At 37.8% G+C, this 26,817-nt stretch overlaps 1 protein-coding gene and 1 pseudogene across 2 annotated transcripts in view; both read left to right on the plus strand.

Annotated features, from left to right (window-relative positions):
• Nucleotides 1-4,668: 4,668 nt before the first annotated feature.
• Nucleotides 4,669-26,817, plus strand: part of NDUFAF6 (NADH:ubiquinone oxidoreductase complex assembly factor 6) — a 34,608-nt gene continuing 12,459 nt past the window's right edge. Inside the window, exons 1-3 of one of the 2 annotated variants that reach the window (XM_033125710.1) lie at nucleotides 4,669-4,902; nucleotides 17,309-17,408; nucleotides 22,688-22,810. In XM_033125710.1, the coding sequence (XP_032981601.1) occupies nucleotides 4,706-4,902; nucleotides 17,309-17,408; nucleotides 22,688-22,810 (420 nt within the window). In that variant the 5' untranslated portion in view covers nucleotides 4,669-4,705. Of the gene's footprint in view, nucleotides 4,903-17,308; nucleotides 17,413-22,687; nucleotides 22,811-26,817 lie in introns of both variants that reach the window. The other variant, XM_033125711.1, reaches the window with a different exon arrangement.
• On the plus strand, nucleotides 18,972-19,728 carry LOC117033583 (40S ribosomal protein S2-like; annotated as a pseudogene).

Consider the following 26,817-nt stretch of genomic DNA (forward strand, 5'->3'; position numbering starts at 1 on the left):
TGGTTTGCCCCAGTCAGGGGAGTTTCCCAGGATGCAAGACTTGCTGTGCTAGAACCTGAACAGTCACCCTAAAATGAATATGGTTGTTGTGAGACTGAATTAATACCTGTAGCATATTAGAAGAATGCCTAGGATGTGGTAAGCACTCAGTAAGCAACAGGTATTGTTACTATTAATTATATTTCAGACCTCATCTTAACTGTCACTTTCTCAGACATACTTTCCCTGACCCCATAATCTGGATTAGACTCTGTTAAACTCTTTCATGGTATCTGGTTCTTTTTTTGTCAGTGTTTCCCCAAGATCCATTCTCCTCATTTTCAATAATAGGACCCCTGATTTCTAACTGGGTACATGGCTGTCTGGAATAAAGACTATTTCCCAGCTTCCCTTGTAGAAGAGTCAATTCTGACCAATGGGATATGAGCAGATATGATATTTGCAAATTCTGGGTTGTGCCCTCACAGCAGGAAGTTCTTGTACCAAAGAAGCTGTGGACAGAATTCAGGGGGTCTGTGAATTTGAATGGGAAAAAAATTCCATCTGTACGTTCACTAACTGCTAACTGAAATTTAGCCTTTGCTTCAATTATTGGTATATGCAACAAAGCTCAAAGTAGCAGCAGTAACTGTGATCTTGTCAACAAATGAAATCAACATTTTCTTATCACATAACAGTTTTACAGATATTTAATATATTGTTTATGCTCATCACTAGTATGAAATCTGAAATTAGACTCGCTGCTAGATCTTATTATTTAATGCTTAAAGCAGCACGTATTGCTATAAGCCATGGCACAAAAATGGTTAAGGACTCCTGTCTTAAAGAGAAGGGCATCTTGCCCCTTACCCTTTCACTTTTGCTGCTGGCTGATATGCGGAACTAGTAGTAGGTCATCTTGGACATGCAGATAAGGGCTAAACTCAGATGGTGCAATAACCAGATTGAAAGAGCCTAGGTCCCTGGGACTAGGTCCCTAGGTCCCTCAGAATTGCAGTGCAACCCTAGATTGCTTACACCCAAACTGCTATTAGAAAGAGGAATAAATGTCTAGCTTGTTTACAGCACTGTTATTTTATGTCTTTATTTGAGCAGCTGAACCTATATCCTTATAAATACAATAGCAGTTACCACATTTTATAATTATATATTTATTTGTGATGATTTGTGTTTTTTTAAATGTCTTTACTAGTGAAGAATAAGGTCTTTGAGGACATGAAGCATGTGTATTTGCTCACTCTGGAATCTTAGTAACTGGTAATGTGTGGGCACAGAGTAGACTCTCAATAAATGTTTTAAAATAAATGAAATTATAATATGTTAGGCTAATATTGTACAGGCAATATGTAAAAAGAAGCAAAAAGCCTATGTATAGAAAAAGTGTTAGAAGAAAATACCAAAATCAATCAATCAATCTATTTACCTATAAAAACACATAACAAAACAAAATGGATCAAGGAGCAGTTGATCCCTGAGAGCCTTGGAGAAGGAGGAGGAGGTGTGTGGAGTATTTTGTCCAGGGAGGAGGTTTAACTAGTTGTGGTCTGGTGTAGATCCTCTCAGATCCTTTAGATACTCAAGGTGTCATGTAAAAGCCAATAGGCCAGCCTGACTCTTAACATAGGGAATGAAATTCACTTTTTAAAAGAGGCCATGGGAAAAAATAAGGTGAAGAAATAGGAACAATAAGGCATAACTCTTTAAAATGTAACAATTGACCATAGGAGAATCTTTACTAGTTGGATTTCCAAGCTGAAGCTTGGAAAGAAATGTTATTATATTTCACCCACAATTACACAAATGGATCAGTTATAATCATCATGAAGAGAGTCATATACTCAAAGAGGACATAGTGAGCAAATGCCACAGCTAAAGGTCAAGTTAACAAATTGTACTTCTGTGGTCATTTATTTGTTGTTAATTTTTTCGTTAAGCACTGAGTTTCTGCCTTGATTATAACCCTGATTGAATAAAGATGTATGTATATTTCAAATATATTGGGGTTTGATACCAAGAAATTAGAGTAAGGAAATATTTTCATGTACTCATAATTTAAAAAAAATTAATTTCAAAATTAGTAAATAGGGGCCGGCCCAGTGGCTCAGGTGTTTGGAGCACCATGTTCCTAACGCTGAGGTTGGAGGTTCGATTCCCACATGGGCCAGTGAGCTGTGCCCTCTACAGCTAAGACTGTGAACAACAGCTCTCCCTTGGAGCTGGGCTGCTGTGAGCAGCCAGAAATTGGCGTGGGCTGCCATATGCTGCGGTGGGCTGCTGTGTGCTGCTGTGGGCTACCATGAGCAGCAGGTGGCCAGCGTGAGTGGCCGGCAGCCAGTGTGAGTGGCTGCAGCCATCGTGAGTAACCGGCAGCCGGTGAGAGCTGCTGTGAGCTCCTGTGAGCGGCTGACCAAGGTGACTGACTGCCTCAGCCGGGGGAGGCAAGGCTCATAATACCAGCATGGGCCAGGGAGCTGTGTCCTACACAATTAGACTGACAAACAACAGCTTGAACCGGAGTGGGGAGGGAGGAGGCAGAAGAAAGGGGAAAAAAAAGATTAGTAAATAATAGATGTTCCATAAATGTTAGTTGGTGACTATATTATCCATAGCATAATTTTGAAAGTTTTTAATTTTTCATCTATTGCCATTAATTGGAATTCTGCCTCCAGGTTTATAGATCTACAAGATCATAATACCTTTAGTATGCATTTGTAATTACTAGAAATGGCTGTATTTTTCAATATAGATTGATTGGCCTGGAGACAAGGAAGCAAATGAAATAGTTCCATCAGAAAGATATGAAACTGGGTACTGGAAATAAAATGGAAGAGAAGTTAATAATAGTTAATGGTAGCTATAATTATAAAAAATAATTTTAACAAAATTGTATAATCATGACTCTCATACATCTATAAAATGAACACATGTCCAAAATTTCATTTAACTGATTAATGAGGGAACCAGTAAGATGTTGCAACCAATTCAAAGTATTCAAAGTACAGGCAGTCAGGAATGCTTAAACAAATCTACTTAATAGATACAAAACTGGAAAAACTGATCAATATCCATAGAACAAAAATCACCTGAATCTCCTAAGGCCATAATTTGCATATTTATGGACAAGAATCATTTGCATTATGTCAATATTCTGCAACTTACAGAATTGTAAAATAGCTCAAAGACAATGAAAGGCACAAACACCTTCATAGAATCAGATAACCTGGACAATGTTTAGCTTTCCATTGAGACATGCAGCAATCTCTTTGGTCCATTTAAACAGTCTTTATTAATGCTTTCTCTACATAGTAGACTCGTATTGAATGCTCTTTATGGGCCAGGCACAGCTCTAGGTGCCTTAAATGTATTTCATGTAATTCCCACAAGAACCTCATGTGGTCGGTTTTATTATTATTTTTCATTTACAAGGGGGGAATCTAAGGCACAAGAAAAGGTTAAGTCTGTTACCCAAGGTCTCAGAGATAGTAGGAGGTGGAGCCAGGATATGAATGCGGGTAGTTTTGCACCAGCTCTGCTACCATGGATGTGACTGTGAAGGAAAAATAAGTGATAGGACCTGACCAGTTAGATTACATTAGATATAGAAAAAGGAAGAGGTAAGAATGACTCCAAAATTCTTCCCCTGGTTGTGAGATGGGGGACACTGTCCAAATAAATAGATTAAGGAGTTAATTTGATTTGGTTTTTAGACAAGTGGACTTTGAAGTAATGGCAAGATATCCAGATGGAAAAGTCCAGCTGGGCAGGAGATCAAAATTGGAGACGAAGATGAGTGATTTTTTTTTTTTTTTTAAATGGAGCAGGTTTAAACTGGTATGAAAGCATGAATGTTTGTCAATCAGAGCTCAAGGACTGAAGCCCAGAGGGAAAAAGAGAACATTATGCAGGAAAGACTGGGGTCCTGCATAGGCTAAAGAAAGGCAGTCTCAGGGAGTAAGACCAAAGCAGGGTGTATTGGCTAGAGTTCTGAGGTCCAGGCAACAGGGTACTCTCCCTTATGTTTAAGGAGAAACATTAAGCTGGAGTCACAAATGCAAATAGCCAGAGTTGAGGCTGGAAGGTAAATAGAAGGGGCATCGTGGCGCTTGGGTTGGCCCTGGGAGAAGGTGTTTGAGGGAGTGGGGATTTATCCAATGCACAGTAAAGATTGACAAACAGCGAAGTGTCATGATCAGATGTACATTTTAGAAAGAACCAAGCTGGCTGCAGCATGAACAATTTGGGCAAATCTGGAGGCAGGAGATGTCATTAGGATCCAGACAAACGCAGCTGCTGGCCTGCACCAAGTCAGTCGTGACAACTAGACCCAAGTCTAATATTTGAGGGACCTGAGGATAAGAGTACTAAAAGAGGTTCACATCTTGTGTGAATTAATATTTAGAAGTTATAAATAAAGCTAGTAAACTGTCAAATGAAACATTCTCCATCCTCCTACCTGGATAAATACATCTTCAGTAGGACCTGGAAGGGAGGGAGAGAAAGGAAGGCCGATTGGCTGGATTTAGGTGGGCCTTTCCTAGAACCAACAAGGCAGAAGAGCGCGGCAGTGGCCCAGTAAAGAGGACCACAGCGACACCTGGCTCTAAGCGGCGTCTGGAAGCCGCCCTCCCGCTGCTAAAAGGAGCGCGAATGGATGGGCCGGGGGTGTGGCGTGGTTCGGGGTCGAAGGGCACGCGACGTCGGTGTCATGGCGGCCTCCACGCTGGGCTCGGCCTCAGGCCCGTTACACCTCGGCTTATACGGCCTTTGCCGTCGCCGACCTTCCCCGGGCCTCTGGGCGTGCGCGCGGCGGCTGCCAGTGCCCGCGGGGTCCAGGCGGAGCGTGGTTGCTGCCAGCGGACCGGGCGCCTCAGGAACTGACTGCTACTGCATGGAACTGCTGCGGTGAGCGAACCCGGCCTGCCCTGGGCCAAAGATCGGCTGTTCAACCGGAAGGGGCCCTGCTGGGAGCCGCGGGACTCCGGGCCGCCCGGGCAAGCGGACCTGCTTCTTTCTCTCGTTCCTCAGCGTGTGCCCTTGGGTTGGCCTTGGGTGAGGGTCTTTGGGGGAGTGAGGCAACAGGAACTTTAACATGGGTCACAAAATTGTGGTAAAATGCCTTCTCTGCTTCCTTGCCTGAACTTTAATTTACCTATTTAAACATTTTTCATGCATAGCTTTTTTCAATTTGAAAGATGACTAGTAATTAATTTCAGTTACAAAGTAGCTAACTTAGTTCTTTCTATCTGTCACCACTGTGCAAAGTAGTTTGCAAGTACAGCAGACCCTTGAACAACTCATGGGTTAGGAGCGCCCACCCCCCCCACTTGGAAAATTCCAGTATAACTTTTGACTCCTTCAGAACTTACCTACTAATAACCTGCTAGTGACCGGAAGCCTTACTGATAACATGAACAGTAGATTAACACGTTTTGTATATGTATTATAGATTATTACTCTAAAGCTAGAGAAAATAATGTTACTAAGAAAAACCATAAGGCAGAGAAAATACATTTACAGTATTTAGTGGAAAAAATCCCCATGTAAGTGGACCCACACAGTTCAAACCCGTGTTGTTCATGGGTTAACTGTAATTTATTTAATCTTTATTACAAGTTGAGATAAATAAATGTAGACCTACCCCTTAAGGTTATGAGAGTTAAAGCATTTAGAACAATGCCTGGCACAAAGCAAGGGCACAGTGAGTATAAGCCATTATTACCTCATTTAGTGGACTGGGAAACCAACGTTTAGAGAGATTAGGGAATTTACCTGAGGTTTATTAGAATAGCCTCATAAAGTCCAGAGCTTGATGACAATTTAGTTCACTCTGATAACACTGAAAAGCCTCACACATGGGAATCACTGTTAATCATTTGTGGAGTGGAGTCAGGTAAATCAGGTCCCCCAACACATCTAGGCAGGTACCTGCCTTGGAATCCAGGCCTGACTGCCTCCCACTGCTCTTCTGGTGTGATTGATTCATTAGTGATAAAAATAAAGTACCTGATCTCAAGAACTTCTGAGGTATTAGAATAATTAAACTATCTTGAGCTTGGGCTAGTAAATCCAAGTTTTTAAAAATTCATTTTAGCAAAATGTAGCATAACACAACAAAATTCCCATGTGTTTTGTTTTTAATCACTTTTTTACTAGTGTTCCTCCCCCACCTTATTTATTTATTACTTATAGGGGAAACAAGATAGCGGTAGTGGAAATCAGGGCATTAAGAATTTTAAAAGCCAAAACTGCTAAAAGATTATGTTCAGATATATTTTAAAGTTATCATTTTTTGATGGTAAAAAAATTTATGACCAAAATGTTTACCACCCATACACATTTGTCCAGTGAAATTTTTCTTTGATCCCAGTAGTGTTCTAACTTTCCTGTCTAGTGGTGAATAATCACTCTTACTAATTTCTTATGTATTCTTCCAGTGATAGTCTATGGATATCACGTGACAGCTTTTCTCAAATACGTATTTACAAATGGCCAGATACTTAAACTTTCCATGAGTGGAATGGAGACTCCTGACTCGTGATTTATTAAGAAGCCTGAATTTTGCAAGCAGACCTGATGCTGAATTTATTAATCCTAGCTTTGTCTCTTGGGAAAGTTACTTACTTAAAGATTCAGCTTTTTCCTCATTTATGCATTTCTACTCCTACCTTATTGCTTGGTCATAAGGATTAAATGTAATGACGTACATAAAAATGCTGGCACATAATAAATGCTCAATAAATACTTCTAAAATAAAAAAAACTTGAAGATTAGAACTTCTAGCTTCTAATTATCCATTAATCTTTGCAATATTTGGCCTCTGAAATTATTTGTGTTGTTTTAGAGATGAATGTTATGTAAGGACTCCAAATATCAGAAAAGATACCAGGCCATAACTTCAGTTTAGCCAGCTGGGCTCTCGTAGGAATCTAGGTTCCTGGGAAAATCTGTCCTAATTTACATGGGCTTCTAGGGTTTTTCTGTTTTTTTTTTTTTCTTTTTTAATGTCTTTTCTGTCTTTTTAATTGGATTTTTTCATTAAACATCAAAATGGTGAACTTTGCATATAATGTCATAAAATATTACGCTTTTATAAAATTTTAAAAGCTCTAAAGTTTCCATTGTATGAGTGTGTCCCAGTGAATTGCATCAGTGTCTGATAACTAGACACTTAGATTGTCCCCAGTTGTTCAGTATTATAGTGGTGCTGACATGCACTTTGTATATTTCTTCGCTGTTTTCTTGGTAGCTGACACTGAAATCATGATAGGGCATTCCAGTCTTAGAAATTAAGACAGGTAGAGGTGTGTTCAACAAGAGTGATTGCTGCGTTCGGCCTTGGGATTATTGCTATAATAGGAGGTGCTAGTGGTGGTGTATGGAAGTACACTTGTTCTCCATCCTCCAGCCTCACTGGGGAACCAGTTTTTCCTTTGTGGTTCGATGGCACCAGTCCATGGAATTAGCACAGCCGTCCTAACACCAGACAGGCTTATTTCATCTGTCCCTATTAGACTGACACCTTTACCTATCTTCAGTGTCTAGTGCAGTGCCTTGCACATAGTAGGCACTGAATAAATGTTAGAATTAATGAATGAATGAAAAGTTATTGGCCCTGTTACTGTATAAAGCCATCATAGTATGGCATTTCTCACTATCTGGAACAGTTATTAGGTAACTTGGGCTTCAGTTAGCCACTTAGGATATCTTTGTGTACTAATAATTGATATAGCCATGATTCTGAATGATGAAGAAATCGTTCTTCAGTATGTCCTATTTTTAATACAAGGAAGTGGGTAATATTGTTTAGAAAAATTATTAACAGGGCAAACCCTTAGCTGTATAGAATATCTTATTTCCCAAAGGTTGTTACAGCTCTATTATGTCATTTCATTTTGCATTTCCCTATAAGAAACTTGAAGTACTTCACGTATTGGTTATTTTTAGGCTATGTGAAACAGGTATGTTATCAAGCTTCATTTTGCAAATTAGGAAATAGACATAGCTGGTATCATTTCTGTCAGTAACTATAATAGGTGAGTGATAGAAATTAAGATTGTAGTTTTGATTACTATTCAGTGTTTTCCCATTGTTTCATATTACTTCTAAGTGTTTTAAATACTTTTGAAGCTGAGAGACTTTTTATAGTAAAATAAATTGAAAATATTTCTATTTATATATATTTAAAAATATAAACTATAGCGCTATTTTACCCATACTGTTCATTTTGTAGCTGAAACAAGTTATGTTGAGATTTTTTTAAATAAAACTATCATGTGATAGCAAGGTTACTGTTCAGGATCTCTTTTGTTTATGTGGAAGTTGGGGGAAATTGGAAGGGAATGGCTAGAGGCATTTAAGTTCTCTGTTAGGCACATGACAAAATGTAAATCAATTGAAAAGTGGCAGTAGTCTGAATCTCAGTACCTAAAATTCAGGAAGTGAGGCTGGACCTATTTTATATTGAATACTGTTTCATAGGAAATAGTGTTATAATAAGGTTCTAGTGTATTATAATGAAAGTAGCCTTGTCTATAGGCAGTCTGGTAAGTACTTTATACTTAAGGCGTACGAGAATGACTATAATAAGGACTATATTTTTTAAACTTTATTTTGAAGTAATTTCAAAATTTACATAAAAATTGCAGAAATAGTACACAGAGCTTCAATATACTCTTCACCCAAATTGTCTTATTGTTAACGTTCTGAACCATTTGAGAATAAGGTATAGACGAGATCCCCTGTGACCCTTATATTTTACTGTGTATTTCTTAATACACAAGGATTCTCTCCCATATAACAACCCTAGTATAGCCATCAAAATCAGAATATTAAAGTTGATCCAAAATTAATCCACAGACTCCATTTGAACTTTCCTGATTATTCTGTTATGTCTTTCATATATCCAGGATCATGTGCTACATTTAGTTGTCATATCTCTTTAGTATTTTCCGATCTGGAACAGTTTCTCAGTCTTTCCTTATTTTTCACGAGCTTGACATTTTTTGAAGAAACAGGCCAGTTGCTTTGTCGAATCTCTCAGGGTTTATTTAGTGTTTTCTCATGATCTGTGCAGTTTTGGCAAGTATATTACAGAAATGATGCTGTGCTTTTCTCAGTATCATATCAAGAAGCACATGACATTGATTTATCCTATTACTATAGTGTGAAACTTTTTTTTTTAAATTTATTCGGGTGAAAATTGTTAGTAAAATTACATAGATTGCAGGTGTACAATTCTGTATTACATCATCTATAAATCCCATTGTGTGTTTACCACCCAGAGTCAGTTCTCCTTCCATCATCATATATTTGATCCCCCTTACCCTCATCTCCCACCCCCATCCCCCTTATCCTCTTGTAACCACTGAACTATTGTCTGTGTCTATGAGTTTTTGTTTCTCATTTGTTTGTCTTGTTCTTTTGTTGTTTTTGGTTCATATACCACATATCAGTGAAATCATATGGTTCTCTGCTTTTTCTGTCTGACTTATTTCGCTTAGCATTATAATCTCAAGATCCATCCATGTTGTCACAAATGGTCCTATTTCATCTTTTCTTACCATCGAATACTATTCCATTGTGTATATATACCACAGCTTCTTGATCCGTTCATCTATTGAAGGACATTTTGGTTGTTCCCATGTCTTGGCCACTGTAAACAAAGCTGCAATGAACATTGGAGCACACGTGTCTTTATGTATAAATGTTTTCAGATTTTTTGGGTAGATACCCAGGAGAGGGATTGCTGGGGCATATGGTAATTCTATTCGTAATTTTTTGAGGAACCTCCACACTGCCTTCCATAACGGCTGCACCAGTCTGCATTCCCACCAACAGTGTATGAGGGTTCCTTTTTCTCCACAGCCTCTCCAACACTTGTTACTATTTGTCTTGTTGATGATAGCCATTCTGACTGGGGTGAGGTGATATCTCATTGTGGTTTTTATTTGCATTTCTCTGATGATTAGTGATGTTGAGCATTTTTTCATATGTCTATTTGTCGTTTGTATGTCCTCTTTGGAGAAATGTCTCTTCAGGTCCTCTGCCCATTTTTCAATTGGGTGGTTTGTTTTTTTGTTGTTGAGTTTCATGAGTTCCTTGCATATTTTGGATATTAGCCCCTTATTGGATGCACTGTTTGCAAAAATTGTCTCCCATTCAGTTGGTTGCCTCTTTATTTTGTTTATGGTTTCTTTTGCTGTGCAGAAGCTTTTAAGTTTGATACAGACCCATTCATTTATTTTAGCTTTTACTTCCATTGCCTTTGGAGTCAAATTCATAAAACTCTCTTTGAACCCAAGGTCTGTAAGTTTAGTACCTATGTTTTCTTCTATGCAGTTTATTGTGTCAGGTCTCATGCTTAAGTCTTTGATCCATTTTGTATTAATTTTGGTACATGGTGACAGATAGCAGTCCAGTTTCGTTTTTTTGCACGTGGCTATCCAATTCTCACAGCACCATTTATTGAAGAGGCTGTCTTTCCTCCATGTAGGTTTTTAGCTTCTTTGTCAAAAATTATCTGTCCATATTTATGTGGTTTTATTTCTGGGTTCTCAATTCTATTCCACTGGTCTATGTGTCTGTTTTTCTGCCAATACCATGCTGTTTTTATTATTGTTGCCCTGTAGTACAAGCTAAAGTCAGGGAGCGTGACACCTCCAGTATTGTTCTTTTTTCTTAAGATTGCTTTGGCTATTCGGGGTCTTTTGTGGTTCCAAACAAATCTGATGATTTTTTGTTGTATTTCTTTAAAAAATGCCATTGGGATTTTGATGGGGATTGCATTAAATCTGTATATTGCTTTGGGTAATATGGCCATTTTAACTATGTTGATTCTTCCAATCCATGAGCACGGAATATCTTTCCATTTCTTTGTGTCTTCCTCAATTTCTTTCAAAAATGTCATACAGTTTTCAGCATATAGGTCCTTCACATCCTTGGTTAAGTTTATTCCTAGGTATTTTATTCTTTGTGCTGCAATTGCAAAAGGAATTGTTCTTTGTATTTCTTTTTCTGAGATTTCATTGTGAGTATATAGGAATGCAATGGACTTTTGTACGTTGATTTTGTAGCCAGCAACTTTACTGTATTCATTGATTGTTTCTAATAGCTTTTTGGTGGAGACTTTAGGGTTTTCTATATATAGAATCATGTCATCTGCAAAGAGTGATAATTTAACTTCTTCATTCCCAATTTGGATGCCTTTTATTTCTTTCTCTTGCATGATTGTTATGGCAAGGACTTCCAACACTATGTTGAAAAGCAGAGGTGATAGGGGACAGCCCTGTAGTGTTCCTGAACGTAGAGCAAAGGGCTTCAGTTTCACCATTAATTATGAGATTAGCTGAGGGCTTGTCATATATGGCCTTTATTATGTTAAGGTATTTTCCTTCTATACCTGTTTTATTAAGTGTTTGAATCATAAATGGATGTTGTGTCTTGTCAAATGCTTTTTCTGCATCAATTGATATAATCATGTGATTTTTGTCCTTTATTTTGTTTATGTGATGTATCACATTGATGGATTTGTGGATGTTGAACCATCTTTGTGCCCCGGGGATGAACCCCACTTGGTCATGATGAATAGTATTTTTAATGCGTTGTTGTATTCGATTTGCTAGAATTTTGTTTAGGATTTTTGCATCTGTATTCATCAGAGATATTGGTTTGTAGTTCTCTTTTTTTGTGTTGTCTTTACCAGGTTTTGGTATCAGGGTAATGTTGGCCTCATAAAATGAGTTAGGGAGTACTGTCTCTTCTTCAATTTTTTGGAAGAGTTTGAGCAGGATTGGTATTAGATCCTCTTTGAAGGTTTGGTAGAATTCACTGGTGAAGCCATCTGGTCCCGGACTTTTGCTTTTGGGAAGGTTTTGGATGACTGATTCAATGTCGTTACTGGTGATTGGTCTGTTTAGATTTTCCAGTTCTTCATGGTTCAGCCTTGGAAGGCTATATGTTTCTAAGAGCTTGTCCATTTCTTCTAGGTTATTGAATTTGGTGGCATATGTCCTTCATAGTATTCTTGGATGATCCTTTGTATTTCTGTGGTGTCCGTGATAACTTCCCCTTTTTCATTTCTGATTTTGTTAATTAGTGTCCTCTCTCTTTTTATCTTAGTGAGTCTAGACAAGGGTTTGTCAATTTTGTTAATCTTTTCAAAGAACCACCTTTGTCACATTATTGTCATTTTGTTCTCTATTTCATTTAGTTCTGCTCTGATTTTTGTTATTTCCTTTCTTCTGCTGACCTTGGGTTTCACTTGTTCTCTTTCTAGTTCTTTAAGGTGTAACATGGGGTTATTTATGTGGGATTTTTCTTGTTTCTTCAGATAGGCCTGTAATGATATAAATTTCCCTCTTAAAACTGCTTTCACTGCATCCCCAAAATTTTGGTAGTATGTATTTTCATTGTCATTTGTTTCTATGTATCTTTTGATCTGTCCTCTAATTTCTTCTTTGACCCAGTTGTTCTTTAAAAGTATGTTGTTTAATCTCCATGTATTTGTGTTTTTTCCTGCTTTCTTTTTGCAGTTGATATCCAATTTCAAAGCCTTGTGATCAGAGAATATGCTTGGTATGATTTCAATCTTCTTAAATTTGCTGAGGCTGATTTTATGTCCCAATATATGGTCTATCCTTGAGAATGTTCCATGTACACTAGAACAGAATGTATAGTCTGATGTTTTAGGATGAAGTGCTCTCTATATGTCAATAATGTCCATTTCATCTAATGTGTCATTTAGGGCTGCTATTTCGTTATTTATGTTCTGTTTGGATGATCTATCCATAGCTGTCAATGATTTAAGTCCCCTAGTATAATTGTGTTTTGGTCAATTTCTCCCTTTAGTTCTGTTAGTAGTTGCTTGGTATATTTCGGTGCTCCCTGAATGGGGGCATAAATATTGATGAGTGTTATGTCTTCTTCTTGTATAGTCCCCTTTACCATTATGAAATGTCCATCTTTGTCTCTTGCTATCTTTTTCACCCTGAAGTCTGTTTCATCTGATATCATTATGACTACACCTGATTTTCTCTGGGTACCATTTGCTTGGAGTGTCTATGCTTGGCCTTGTAGCTGAGTCTATGCTTGTCCTTGTAGCTGAGATGTGTCTCTTGGAGATAGCATATGGTTGAGTTTCATTTTTTGATCTAATCTGCTACTCTGCCTTTTTATTGGTGAGTTCAGTCCATTTACATTTAGGGTGATTATTGATATGTGAGGATTTCCTGTCATTCTATCTTTAGTTTTCTGGTAAGGCTGTGTCTCCATTGTTTTTTGGCTTTTTGTTGTTGTCTGTTATTTCTGTGTGGTGGTATTCTGTGATGTTTCCCTCTATTTCTTCTTTTATTTCAGACGTTTTTCAGTTGCCTTTTTATTGGTGAGTTCAGTCCATTTACATTTAGGGTGATTATTGATATGTGAGGATTTCCTGTCATTCTATCTTTAGTTTTCTGGTAAGGCTGTGTCTCCATTGTTTTTTTGCCTTTTTTTTGTTGTCAATTATTTCTGTGTGGTGGTATTCTGTGATGTTTCCCTCTGTTTCTTCTTTTATTTCAGTACATTTTTCAGTTCTGGAGTTTTTTTGAGTGTTTACCCTTAAATTTATGTAAAAGAAAGTTTGATATTTAGAGTATTCCATTTTCTTCAGCGTGCTTACTTTCTCCATTCCCATATTCCGGTTCAGGCCTTTACTCTCCCCCTTTTTGTGTTTCGGTTGCCACAAATTGCCCGTTGATGGTGGTCGAATAGCCTCCTTTACTATTTCTTGTAGTGCAGGTCGTGTATTAGAAAATTCCCTCAGCTTCTGTATGTCTGGAAAGGTCTTTATTCCTCCTTCATATCTAAAGGATATCTTTGCTGGATACATTATTCTTGGCTCATAATTTCTCTCTTTCAATAGTTTGAATATTTGGTTCCACTCCCTCCTGGCTTGTATAGTTTCTGCTGAAAAATCTGATGATAATTTAATGGGCTTTCCTTTGTAGGTTACCGTCTTCTTTTCCCTGGCTGCCTTGAGGATTCTCTCTTTGTCGTTGATTTTAGACAGCTTCAGTACAATGTGCCTTGGAGAACCCCTGTTGGGATTGAGGTAATTAGGTGTTCTATTTGCTTCTTGGATTGGAGGATCCAGTTCTGTCCACAAGTTTGGGAAGTTCTCATCAACAATTTGTTTGAATGTACTCTCTGTTCCCTTCTCTCTTTCTTCTCCTTCTGGTATGCCCATTATTCTTATATTGCTCTTTCTGATGAGTCAGAAAGTTCTTGTAGAGTTCTTTCATTTCTTTCAAGTTTCAAGTCTCTTTCTTCTTCCATCTGTGTAATTTCCAGGTTTCTATCATCGGTGTCACTGATTATTTCCTCCATCTGGTCAACTCTACTACCTAAGCTGGTTATTTCATTCTTAATTTCTTCTATTGAGTTCCTAATCTCCAGAAATTCTATTTGGTTCTTTTTTTAACATTTCAATCTCTTTCATAAAACGCTCATGTTGTTCTTTGATTGTGTTTCTGAGTTCATTAAACTGCCTTTCTGTGTTTTCTTGCATCTCGTTGAGTCTTTTCAGAACTGCAATCTTGAATTCTCTGTCACTTAAGTCACATATTTCCATACCTTTAAGTTCCTTTTCTGGAGACTTTTCACTTTCTTTCTGAGCTGTCTTGTTGCCTTGGTTATTCATGGCAATTACTGATTTTTTATTTCTCTTCCTAGACATCTACAGGAGTGACTTCTGCAACAGGTAGATAGGAAGAGGTCTTTCTTTTGTTTTCCAGTACTTGTTGGTAGAATGTTTTATTTTCTCTCCGACTGCAGAGTTCTTTTTCTCTCTCACACGGTAGTGCTATGTTTTCTCTGCACTATTCCAGCTTCTCACACAATGGGGGGATTCCCTGGGAGACGACGGGCTTCTCCTCTGTTAATAGTTCGCCTGGGTCACAGGGGGCAGTGTCCGTGTGGGTATGCAGAGAGCTTTTGAAGTTCCAAAGTTCTTCCTGCACCAGATTCAGAACCCGTATGTTTCAGCAGTTCTGTTTACTCCTGCAGGGATCTGCCCAGATAGGTGGGGCCAGGGGCGGGGTAAGTTGTGAGAGGTGGCCCAGAGCAATGGCATCGACACCACCACAGCTGGTCCTGCTTCCACAGCTCCCTCCCTTTTGCCAGAACTAGTTGGGCTGTGAATCTGTTTCTGCACTCCACAGTTCTCAGAACAGGAAATATTCTGTTCTTTTGATCTGACGCTGCTACTGTTCCACTTCTAGCACCGGGCAGGTGGGGCGGGGCGAGCTCTGGGAGGGTAGGGAGGGGACGGCTAGTCTCAGTGCCTAAGGCTTCCGTTCTCTGCTCAGCAGTGAGGGCTTAAACCACCATTTTCAGCCTTCTTCCCTCAGTCTTTTCTCCCAGGTCTCTGCTGTGAGGTTTGGATTCAGCCGTGTTATATGCTGCCCCCTCAGCCCTGTGGGCCATAAGCGGAGCCCTAGCAGTCCGAGTACTTCCCTTTCCCACAGCTGCATTAGTTCCGGGATGCAGCAAGCTCGGAGCACTGAGCTAGGTCTGCGTCTTGCACCTGCACTGCTCTGTCTCCGCACTTCTCCCTTCCCACCTTCCCCGGCTCGTGTGATTCGCCCACTTTAGGTGAATTCAGTAGTGGGCCTCTTCATCTTGCCTGTCTGCTGTGCAGGGAGTCCTTTGTGGAGTTATTGTTGTTCTATAAGTTGTAAATTCCAGGGGAGCTTTACAGAGGCTCACCGCACGCCGTCATTTTGATGACGTCTCAAAATTTTTATTACTTGATTGAAAAGCTTTCAGTTTTCTTCCTTGTAAATTTAATTAATAAAAATGCTAATTAGTAAGTAATACATTTTTTGTTACAAGCTATTTTAGTACTGTATAAATACCCTGCTTCTATCAAACTTTCACCTGTTTAACATTTTCAGGCATATATCGATTTTTGCTTGAGTCACTTATTACTTTGATAGTTATCAAATGATGATTTAAAATTCCATAATGTCTTTTATATTTATCAATTGTTATTCTGTTGGTTATGAGGTTTTTCCTTCTCTCTATATTTATTTGTTAATTTATATTGATCAGGCTTATGGAGTTTTGTTGTAATCTGTCACTGTCATTTTTTTTGATGTTCAAATGGTCCCAGACTTTGCAAAAGAGAACTTTGTAAAACCGATTTCTTTGTTCTTTTGACAAATCCCTCTATTCTTTGAACATTGCTTTCTGTTCAAGAAAATGTTTCAGGCTTACCTTGTATTTCCTTGCCCCAACTCCAGAGTCAGTCATTTTCCACGGATCCCTAGTTTTTTTTCAGTGGAGAATGGTATTTAGAAACCAAGGGCTAGGTGTTAGGTGTGTTCACTGATACTGGAGGTCTGGGAGGCATTATTGCTTCTAGGCCTTCTTGTTACCAGATTCTGGTGTCTGGTGCCCAGAGATCGTGGTCTCACGTACCCAAAGAATGAGAACGGGGACTCGGACGGAGAGGTAGAGGAGAAAGACTTTTATTAAAGAGAAAGTACAGCTCTCTTACGAGAGAGGGTACCCGAAACTGGGATGCCCACTGGCTAAAGCAAAAGGATCTTACTTTTATACTTTCTCTTGCATGCTTGGGTAAGGGAGTTGGCCCCTTCTGATGTATTTTGTCTATCAGATTTGCTCTGTTTTTCCAGCCTAAAGGGATTTACGAAATAACCCATTTACCCCCAGAACACAATTACATTTTTGCCCTAGAGCCTTCTGAACCTGGAGTTCCAAGATATGGCTGCCTTTGTTTATTCTACCAGAGACTTTCCTGTTTACCTAACAACATGCTAACTAACCTGTCTCACTCTCAGCAGGCACTGCTAGGAAACAGAAGTACAGTATGTCCGTGTGTGTGCATACACACGAATACACTCCCCACAAACACCTCCATATAGTTCTCTGTCTTTATGTCTTATCTGTGTGATTATCTATGTATGAAAAACTGTGAGTTCATACCACTACTTGCTGAAGCTTTTCTTGATTTCTACTTTGATAGCTCATTTGAATTCTTACAAAGTGATTCTGAAACAATTCAAATTATAAATACTGTATAATCCAAAATAATAGAGATTGATTATTCTTTTAAGTGATCTGGAATTGTGGGCAGATGCATTTTTTTTTTTGTAACTGTAGACAAACAGGTATAGAATATGAGAAATTTCAGACCTATTTTGAATTGAAGGCTCATTGTTTTCAGTTAATTCTGGTCAGTATATGTTTTTGTGTAGTTTGGAAAGTGAAAAGTAACTGTCTTTTTTTTTTGGCCTATTTGTTGTAGGAAACGAGATTATGAAGGCTATTTATGCTCCCTGCTGCTTCCTGCAGAATCCAGAAGCTCTGCTTTTGCACTGAGAGCCTTCAATGTGGAACTGGCTCAGGCTGGTATTAAAATACCTTAAAAAATTATTTGCAAAAATGGTGATATAATGTGTTCAATACTGAACAATAAAGAAACATAGTTGTAATTTATGTTAGATGTGTTTAAGGTCTCTGCTGGTGATTATTTTTTCTGTTAGGCTTAATTCAATTCCAAAAATAAAACTAGCCAATGAACTTACTTTTTCTGGAAATATCATTCTGGAATTTTTTTTTCTGAGGATATTACAAAACTATGCACTTAACATTGCACATTTGTTAATTGAATAGGTTAATCAGAGTATTATTGCTTATCCTCCAACATTTTCATAGTTTACATGTATATAGCAGTTTTTCAGAGCACTTTTTAAATTGAGCTTTTAGCTTTAATGTGAAATGGGGAATGGACGTAATTATAGCAAACCCAGACCTTAGATCACACTAACTCACTTTTGTCTAAAGAATTACAAAGGAAGGAGAGACCCTTCTTCTCTGAATGGAAAGATACATTCAGAGAAAACATAAATGGAAATGGAGTATGGAAATGAGGGAGTTGAAATAGAATGGCCTTGATCTTTTCAATATCTTAAATGGAGAGGACATTTATGTAGAATGTGGGAGTAGGGGAGGGTTTGGATTCTGGAAGAAAGTGGCAAGTTTTGGTACACCTTCTCTGGTGAATATGATAGGAGGTGAACAAGGAACAAATAAAAGGATGCAAATACAGCACTGAGGCATGGTTGCAGATAGTCATTCTGAATCTGCAGAGAGTCAAATAGATGCTGGCTATTTTTCCTTGGTGTATTTCTAGAAATCATGTGTCCATATTTTTCACCTTATTCTTTTTCAGGTATAAACTACACATCAGCATCTTAAGTCAATCTCTATTTAGCAATAAAGAGTCCCCATTAATGGTCTTCCATTATAACTTTAAAATTATTAAAATTCCATTTTTAATAAATAAACCCTTAGGATTCCCCCTGAGTCTTCTATCAGTTTGTAGGAGTGTCTTGTTACATTTTTGTTCATACTATCTTGTATGTTCATTCATTCATTCAACAAGTATTGTCCAAAATATGCTAAGCACTGTTTTAGGTCCTGGGATATGGCATTGAATAAAACAAAGTCCCTGTGCTCAAGTAACAAACAAGTGCTATGTAATGTGTTAGATGGAAACAAATACTGTGGAGAAAACTTTAAGGGGGTAGGAAAGGCTGGGTATAGCAAGGGTTCCTATTATATGTAGGGGGGTCAGGAAAAACCTTATTGTGAAGATGGCATTTGAGCAAAGAGTTGAAGGAGGCAAGAATGAGATATGTGGGCAAAGACAGAAGGAGCAGGAAGTGCAAAGGCTCTGAGGTACCAAGTGTACCTGATACATTCAAGAAAAGAAGGCCAGCTTCTCCAAGATAATACCAAATGGCGGATGATGCCAGTGCTGGTATGGGAGCTGGAATGGGAGGCTGCAGTGGATTCAGCACCAGCGTCTGGGGCTGAGGTCATGGTTGGGGTTGCCGCCCCTGCCAGGGCCGAGGCCGTGGAGCAAGGCCAAGGACAAGGAGTGGATCCCTGTCACCAAGCTGGGCCACCTTGTCAAGGATATGAAGATCAAGTGCCTGGAAGAAATCTATCTCTTCTCCCTGCCCATCAAGGAATCTGAGATCATTGATTTTTTTTCCCCTGGGGTATTCCTCAAGAATGAGGTTTTGAAGACAGTGCTGGTGCAAAAGTAGACCCACGCTGGCCAGAGGACCCAAAGGCATTTTTTGGCCTCTGGGGACTACAATGCACATGTGGGTTTGGTTGTTAAGTGCTCCACGGAGGTAGTCACTGCCATCCGCGGGGCCATCATCCTGGCCAAGCTCTCCATCGTCCTTGTGCGGTGAAGCTATTGGGGGAACAGGATGGGCAAGCCCCATACCGTGCCTTGTAAGGTGACGGGCTTCATCCCCGTTCCTAGGGGCACTGGCATTGTCTCAGCCCCTATACATAAGAAGCTATTGATGATGGCTGGTATTGATGACTGCTACACCTCAGCCAGGGCCTGCACTGCCACCCTGGGCAACTTCAACAAGGGCACCTTTGATGCCATCTCTAAGACCTAACAGCTGTCTCACCTCTGACCTCTGAAAGAGACCGTGTTCACCAAGTCTCCCTATCAGGAATGCACTGACCATCTTGTAAAGACCCATATCAGAGTTTCTGTGCAGAGGACCGGGGCTCCAGCTGTGGCCACCACATAATTTTATACAAGAAAAATAAAGTGAATCAACCCTGTTAAGAAAGAAAGAAAGAAAAAAAGAAAAGGCCAGTGTGGAACAGCAGAGGAGGCAGGGGGAGTGTTGGAGGAGATTGGGTTAGAGGTACCTGGACCAGAAAGGTAGTCTTGGAGACCACTACAGTCACTTTGACTTTTATTCTGAGTGAGATGGGAAACCATTGGAGGGTTCTGAGCAGGTGTGAGATGATACATCATTGTAGTTTTGATTTGCATTTCTCTGATGTTAGTGATGCTGAGTACTTTTCCATGTACCTGTTTGCCATCTAGGAGGTAAATTTTGATGAGGACCATGGTCTTAAACTATCTCATATATACCAGGGGTAAAAATATTAACATCTTGACTGGTGATCATCATCTCGTGGTCATGTTTTAAAAGGATTGCTCTTTATTCTGTATTGAGAATAGTCTACATGCAACTAGAATCTGAACAGTAAACATTGCTAAGAGACCCACCCAGCACCTAGACCATTAAAAAAAAAACCCAACTTTTTATTTGGAAATAATTTCACACACACAAAGGTAAGAATAGTACAAAGAATACCCATATACCTTTTTGTTAATATTTTACCCCGTTTGCTTTATCATTTTGTCTATGTAAATATACCCATACCCCATTTTTCTTTTCATGAATCATTTTAAAGTAACTTGACTACACCATGGCCCTTATCCCTGTACACTTGAGTGTGTTTTTCATAAGAATAAGAATATTCTGTTACATAACCACAGTACAGTTACCAATTTGACATTGATACAATACTTTTCAGTTTGACATTGATACAGTACTTTTGTTTAATCTGCCATCTGGTTTCCAGTTTTGTCAAATCACCCAATAATGTTCTTTATGGAATTTTTCCCCCTTCCGTACAGTATCCAGTCTAGGATCGTTTATTGCATTTACATGGAACATTTCTTTGTCTTTTATGACATTGACATTTTAAAAACAATACTGTTCCTTTTAAAAAATAGAATGTTTCTCATTTGGAGTTTGTTTTATTTTTTGTCATCATTATAGTGTGTATTTCTAGCCTAATACAACCTAAGTGGTGTGTGTCCTTTTCACAGAATCACAAGGAGGCATGAAATGGCCACCTGCTTCTTATTGGTGATACTAATTTTGGTCACCAGTCAAGATGTTAATATTTTTTCCCCTGGTATATATAAGGAGACAATTTAAGACCATGGTCCTCATCAAAATTTACCTTCTAGATGGCAAACAGGTACATGAAAAAATGTTTAATATCATTAACATCAGGGAAATGCAAACCAAACCACAATGATATATCACCTCACACCTGTTAGGAGGGCTGTTATCCAAAAGACAAGAAATAATTGTTGGTGAGGGTGTAGAGAAAAGGGAACCCTGGCATACTGTTGGTGGGTATGTAAATTGGTGCAGTCACTAGAAAACAATATTGACTTTCCTCAAAAAATTAAAAATAGAACTACCTCATGAACCAGCAGTTCCACTTCTGGGTTTTTATTAGAAGGAAATGCAAACACTAACTTGAAAAGACATGAATCCCTTTGTTCATTGTAGCATATAATAGCCAAGATATGGAAGCAACCTAAGTGTCCATCAGTGGATGAATGGATAAAGAAAATGTGATACACACATACACACACATACATACACACACACACACACACGAATATTATTCAGCCATAAAAAAGGAAAGACTGCCATTTGTGACAACGTGGATGGAACTTGAGGACATTTTGCTAAGTAAAATAAGTCAGACAAGGACTAATACCATATGATTTTACTTATATGTGGAATCCAAAAAACAAAATAAACCCCCTCAAACTCATAGCTACAGAGACCAGATTGATGGTTGCCAGAGGCAGAGGATGGGAGGTATGTGAAATGGGTGAAGGTGGGCAAAGGCTCCAGTTATAAGTAAGTCCTGGGGATGTAATGCACAACGTGTTGACTATAGTTAATAATACTGTATTGTATATTTGAAAATGGCTGAGAGTAGATCTTAAATCTTCTCACCACAAGAAAAAATAACTGTGGTGATGGATGTTAACTAGACTTATTGTGGTGATCATTTTGGAATGTATACATACATCAAATCATGTACTCCTGAAACGAAGTACTGTTATATGTCAATTATATCTCAATCAAAAAAGTTTTACTTCTTAGATTTCGCATGCATTGGTGATTCTTGCCTGAATCTAACAAGGCCATTCTTAATCAGTAGTGAGTGAGGGAGACAGCCTAATAATCTTCTTTTAAAAAAAATTACTTAATGAATGAATGAGTTTATTTAAAATGTACATATAGTAAAATTTACTTTTTGTGGTATACAGTTCTATAGGTTTTGAAAAATGCATAGAGTCATGTATTCACCATTATAGTCATGGCACAGAACAATTTCAACAACCCCAAAAATCCACTCATGTGCTCTGTTATAGTCAACCCTACCCCTAACCCATAATCTTGCATATCCTTCTGGTTCCAGGTTATTTTGAAGTACGTCTCAGATAAAATTTTCCACCTGTAAACATTTCAGTATGCATCTCTAAAAGATAACTCACTTAAAAAAATAACCACAATGCTATTATTATACATTAAAATTTTAACAATTTCTTAATATCATTAACCATCTGGTGTTCAGATTTTTCCAATTGTCCTTGTCTTCAAATCAGGATTTAGATAAGGTCTACATGTTATAACTGGTTGATCTAGCTCTTAAATCTCTTATTAATCTAAATGTTTCCCCTCCCTCTTTGTTTTTTTTCTTGCAAATGTTTTCTGGAAGAATCTCTTATTTTTGAATGCAGACCTTAAAAATATTTTTAAATAAGCACCAAATAATTTGCAGCTTTTACTTAGGAAACTCATAATAACAACAGTTTAACTTCAAGGAAATATTAAAACAAATATGTAGATTTAAACTTAATTTTTGGCTGAATTATGTGATTCAGTATGTGATACTGGCTTAATGTGATTATACAAATACTGGTTTTGAGACTATTAGCAGTGCATTTATTAAAGTTTTTAAACCCTATTTATAGGTTAAGGACATGGTCTCTGAAAAAACAATTGGACTAATGCGAATGCAGTTTTGGAAAAAAACCGTGGATGATATATACAGTGACAATCCACCACATCAGCCTGTGGCCATTGAACTATGGAAGGTAAAAAAAAAAAAAAAAAAAAAAAGTGCTACTTTTAATTTGTAAAAAATTTATTTGAGCATACTTTTTGATGCATGCAGTTAGGATAATAGCGATGGGCGATCTACCCTGAAAATATTCTTAGGCTCATGTAATGTTCAGGTATATGTTAGTTTGGACAGAAGAATTTCAAATCATCCACTAATAATTTGCATAGATGTTTAGTGTCTTTCTTTATTAAATGAAAAAAGAAATCTGATCTCTTTATTTTATAAATTATTTTCCACATGTTTGGTTGCAGAATTTAAACCCTCCACATTTTGAAGCAATGGCAGGTAAATTTTCTGTTCTGTCTGCCTAGCAGCTCCTAATTCCAGTGCTTTAATCCATACTCTGGGCTGTAGAAAACCATGTTATTGATCTTTTGTGAAAGGAGACGTGCTCTCACTATTGTCCAGACACAAATCTAAAACTGCCTTTCTAGTTTGATAGAATTGCCTATTCGTTGATGAATTTTAAGTGTTAAAGAACGGAAACCTATGGGCTGGAATATTATTTTTGTAGATAGATGTATGTAGTAATTAGTTTTACATTAAAGTAGCTATATGGATCCCTCAGAAACAGCCATGCACACTGTAGAAATATACTAAATTGTGAACAGAGGAAGGGAATTAGGTTCCTTTCATTACTGATCTGCATCCACATTGTAATACAATGAGTGCCAAAAAAAAGTTTCTGTAACAGGAGCCACTGACAGACCTGACAGAGGTACACCTCTTCTCAGGTCTGCACACCAACAGAGACAGACTCCGTTTCTGGGCCCCAGATTGACTTCACAGTGCCCCAGTAAGGATGGAAAGCCAGCCTCCCTCCCTGCCCCACCAGGGACTGAGAAGAAAAAGTGAATGGGAAGCTGTATTAGATTAGTTGTTTACCTCTATTCATCTCACTTCAAGAACCTCAATCTTGGTGACTCAGTTTAGAAAATAGTTTCTCTAAAATCCAGAAATTCTTTCTATTTATTATTTTTATACACAAACCTGACTGCACTAGAGGTTTATGCTAAGACTCACTTGCATTGAAGGTTCTGGCCTTTGGCAGGAAATATCAGGGAAGATCGGAGATTCCTTTAAGCACATTTACCTTTCGTTGGCTTCTCTTAAGAAAACTAGAAAACACACCTGAATTACAGAATGTTTACATGTGTGCCAGTTTGTCTAATTTTATAATAGCTGACTCAATTTTGGTGATTAATCTTGTCCAGCTTTCTGATATGACTAGTGTATGAATATTTGAAAGAAGCAGGTAGCATTCAGAGCTTTTGCCTTCCTTGTATGTTCTCTATCCTTCCCCATTCTGAAGGATCGTATGTTTATTGTACCACTGTCCAGTAAAACTTCCATTGGTTCTTTGAAGTGTCAGGTTCTTCAGAAGATTAAATAGGAAAACAATGACAGTGTGTTGTCCAGAGAGCACTTTCCTGCTGTACTCTTTCATTGGTGCTTTTAGGGTACAAAATAGTTGAATATCTATAATTTATTATACATTTCATATGGGCTTTCCATTTCCCTGTTTATTAATATTAGGTGCAGTTCAAATTTATGTTTATAGCTAAGGTTTTTATTCTATTTGACTTCTGTTTACAAAGTTTTGATACTGTATTTAGCTGGGTTTCTTTCAGCCTCTTGTATTTTTTTACCTTGATCTCGGATTTCCTTCAGAATTAGAATTGTATTTTGTGGTCAAAGAACTGCAGCCGTTATAGCTTTGCCTTGAGTAAATAGGAGTCTGACTTTTCAATGGTTAAATATTTAGTAAGTACTTTTATGTGTCAGGAATGGTGTTTGATGGTGTAGTTACAAAGCTCAAACATGCCCTGCCCAACTCACACACACAAAATAAAGTAAGACTAGGACTCTGTAAAGATAGAGGAATCCCAGGCTGATTCCTGGGATTGGGGAACCCTGCTATGTAATAATAGTAGTGCTGAGTGCACTTGGGAACCAACTCCATGGAGCCCTTTAGCTTCTGTTAGGTTCCTATCAGGAAAAGTGGGCTTTGTTCTTCATACTTCCTCCTTTTGTCACATAAATGTGTATTGATGCATGTGCTATCTGTCCTTTACATTTTAGTGTCAATGACATCTTAGAGTCTTAGTTGAAGTATAGGATATTCCTATGACATGTTTCACTACTGTTAATATTGTGAAAATATATGATAATGTTGACTTGGCAAAAAAAGAAAAAGTGTTTTGAAAACTTATTTGGAAATAATTTCAAACTTTCAGAAAGTTCTCAAAATTATAAATAGCACAAGACCCTCTATACCCTTTGCCCAGATTTACCTGTTAATATTTGTTAATAATTTGTATGTGTGTACTCGTGTGTGCGCTTGTGTGCGAGCATTCTCTCTCTCTCTGTGTGTGTGTGTGTGTGTGTACATATGTATTTTCACACTCATAACTTTTTTCTGAATCATTAGAATGTAAGTTACACTCATGATGGCCCTTTATCCCTATATACTTCAGTATTTCATAAGAATAGAGACATTCTCTTAAACAACCAGAATAGTTATTGACTTCAGTAAACTTAACTTTGATATAACACTTTTACTAATTTTCCATTCATCTTCCAATTTTGTCAGTTGACCCAATAATGTCCACTGTAGTGTTTTTCCCCTGCAGTATAGAATTCAGTCTCTAGAGTTAGGTATCATGTCTCTTCAGCCTACTTTGATCTGGAACATTTCCATAGCTTTTCTTTATCTTCTGTGGCGTTGACATTTTTGAAGAGTATATATAGCCCCTCCAATTTTTTAAAAATAGAACATTCCTCATTTTGGATTTGTCTCATGTTGTCTCATAGTGAGATTCAGGCTATACATTCTTGGCCATAATACTGCATAGATGATGTCTTCTTTTCAGGGTATCACTTCTGGAGGCACATTTTGTGCATCTGTCCTTTATTGGCATTATTAATTTTCATCATCCAGTCAAGATGTTGCCTGGTTTTCCCATTGGATAATCCACTGTATAATTATAATTTCTCTGGCAACGAATCAACTTTATGACAATGCAGATACCCTACTCCTCATTAATTTCCCCTGAAACTTAGTATTCATTGATGGTTCTTGTCTGATTCAGCCTTTACTCTTATGATTGCAAAATGATAATTTTCCAATTCTAATGCTCTGTCCACATTTACCAGTTGGCACTCTACTATAAGCAAGAGCTCTCATTCTCCTATATTTATTTATTATTGGTATGGACTCATTAATTCCTATTTTTTCCCGTAGTTTATAATTCATTACTATACTTAATTGTTTTAGTGTTCAGATAGTCCCAGATTTGGACAATAGGAGTCCCCTCATACTGACTTCCTGTGTCCTTACAACATGCCCCCCACCCATAATTTTTTTGAGCACTTTCTATTTTTCTGACACAATAAAATATTCTAGGATCATCTTGAATTTCTCTTGCCCCAACTCTAGAATCACGCATTTCTCTAGAGCCCTGTTTCTTTCTGGGGAATGGTAAAATCTGGGAACCAAGTGTGCTCTTTCCTACTGGGGTGTCTTTACTTGCTAAGATAACACTGCCTTGCAGATGATGCTTTTTGGAGTTTTAGTTACTCTTTTCTTTTTTTAGAGAAGTGGTTATTTTCATTAAATAGTATCTTTATCCTATGGAAAAAAGTCTGGGTGTAATAAATAAGCATAGATGTCAGGGTGTATCACATAACAGAAGTTCAGTATTCAATTCTTGTTTTGTTTTTGTTTTGAAAATGGAATCATTAAATTACTAATAGTGTAAGAAAAAAAGATTTGGAAACGTTTTGGTTATATTATGTTTACTTGGAAATGTTTTGAAATGTTTTCTGGGGACATTTTCTTTTGCCCTGGTATTTAATACCGTTAGTTGTCTTATCTGCTGATGAATTATTACAAATATTCCCCACATAGTTTTGTATTTGGTTTGTTTAGTTTATTCAGGTCTATAGAAGTAATTTCTTGTACTTTCTACTTACAAC

The sequence above is a fragment of the Rhinolophus ferrumequinum genome, chromosome 14, assembly GCF_004115265.2.
Source record: "Rhinolophus ferrumequinum isolate MPI-CBG mRhiFer1 chromosome 14, mRhiFer1_v1.p, whole genome shotgun sequence".
NCBI classification, from domain to species: domain Eukaryota; kingdom Metazoa; phylum Chordata; class Mammalia; order Chiroptera; family Rhinolophidae; genus Rhinolophus; species Rhinolophus ferrumequinum.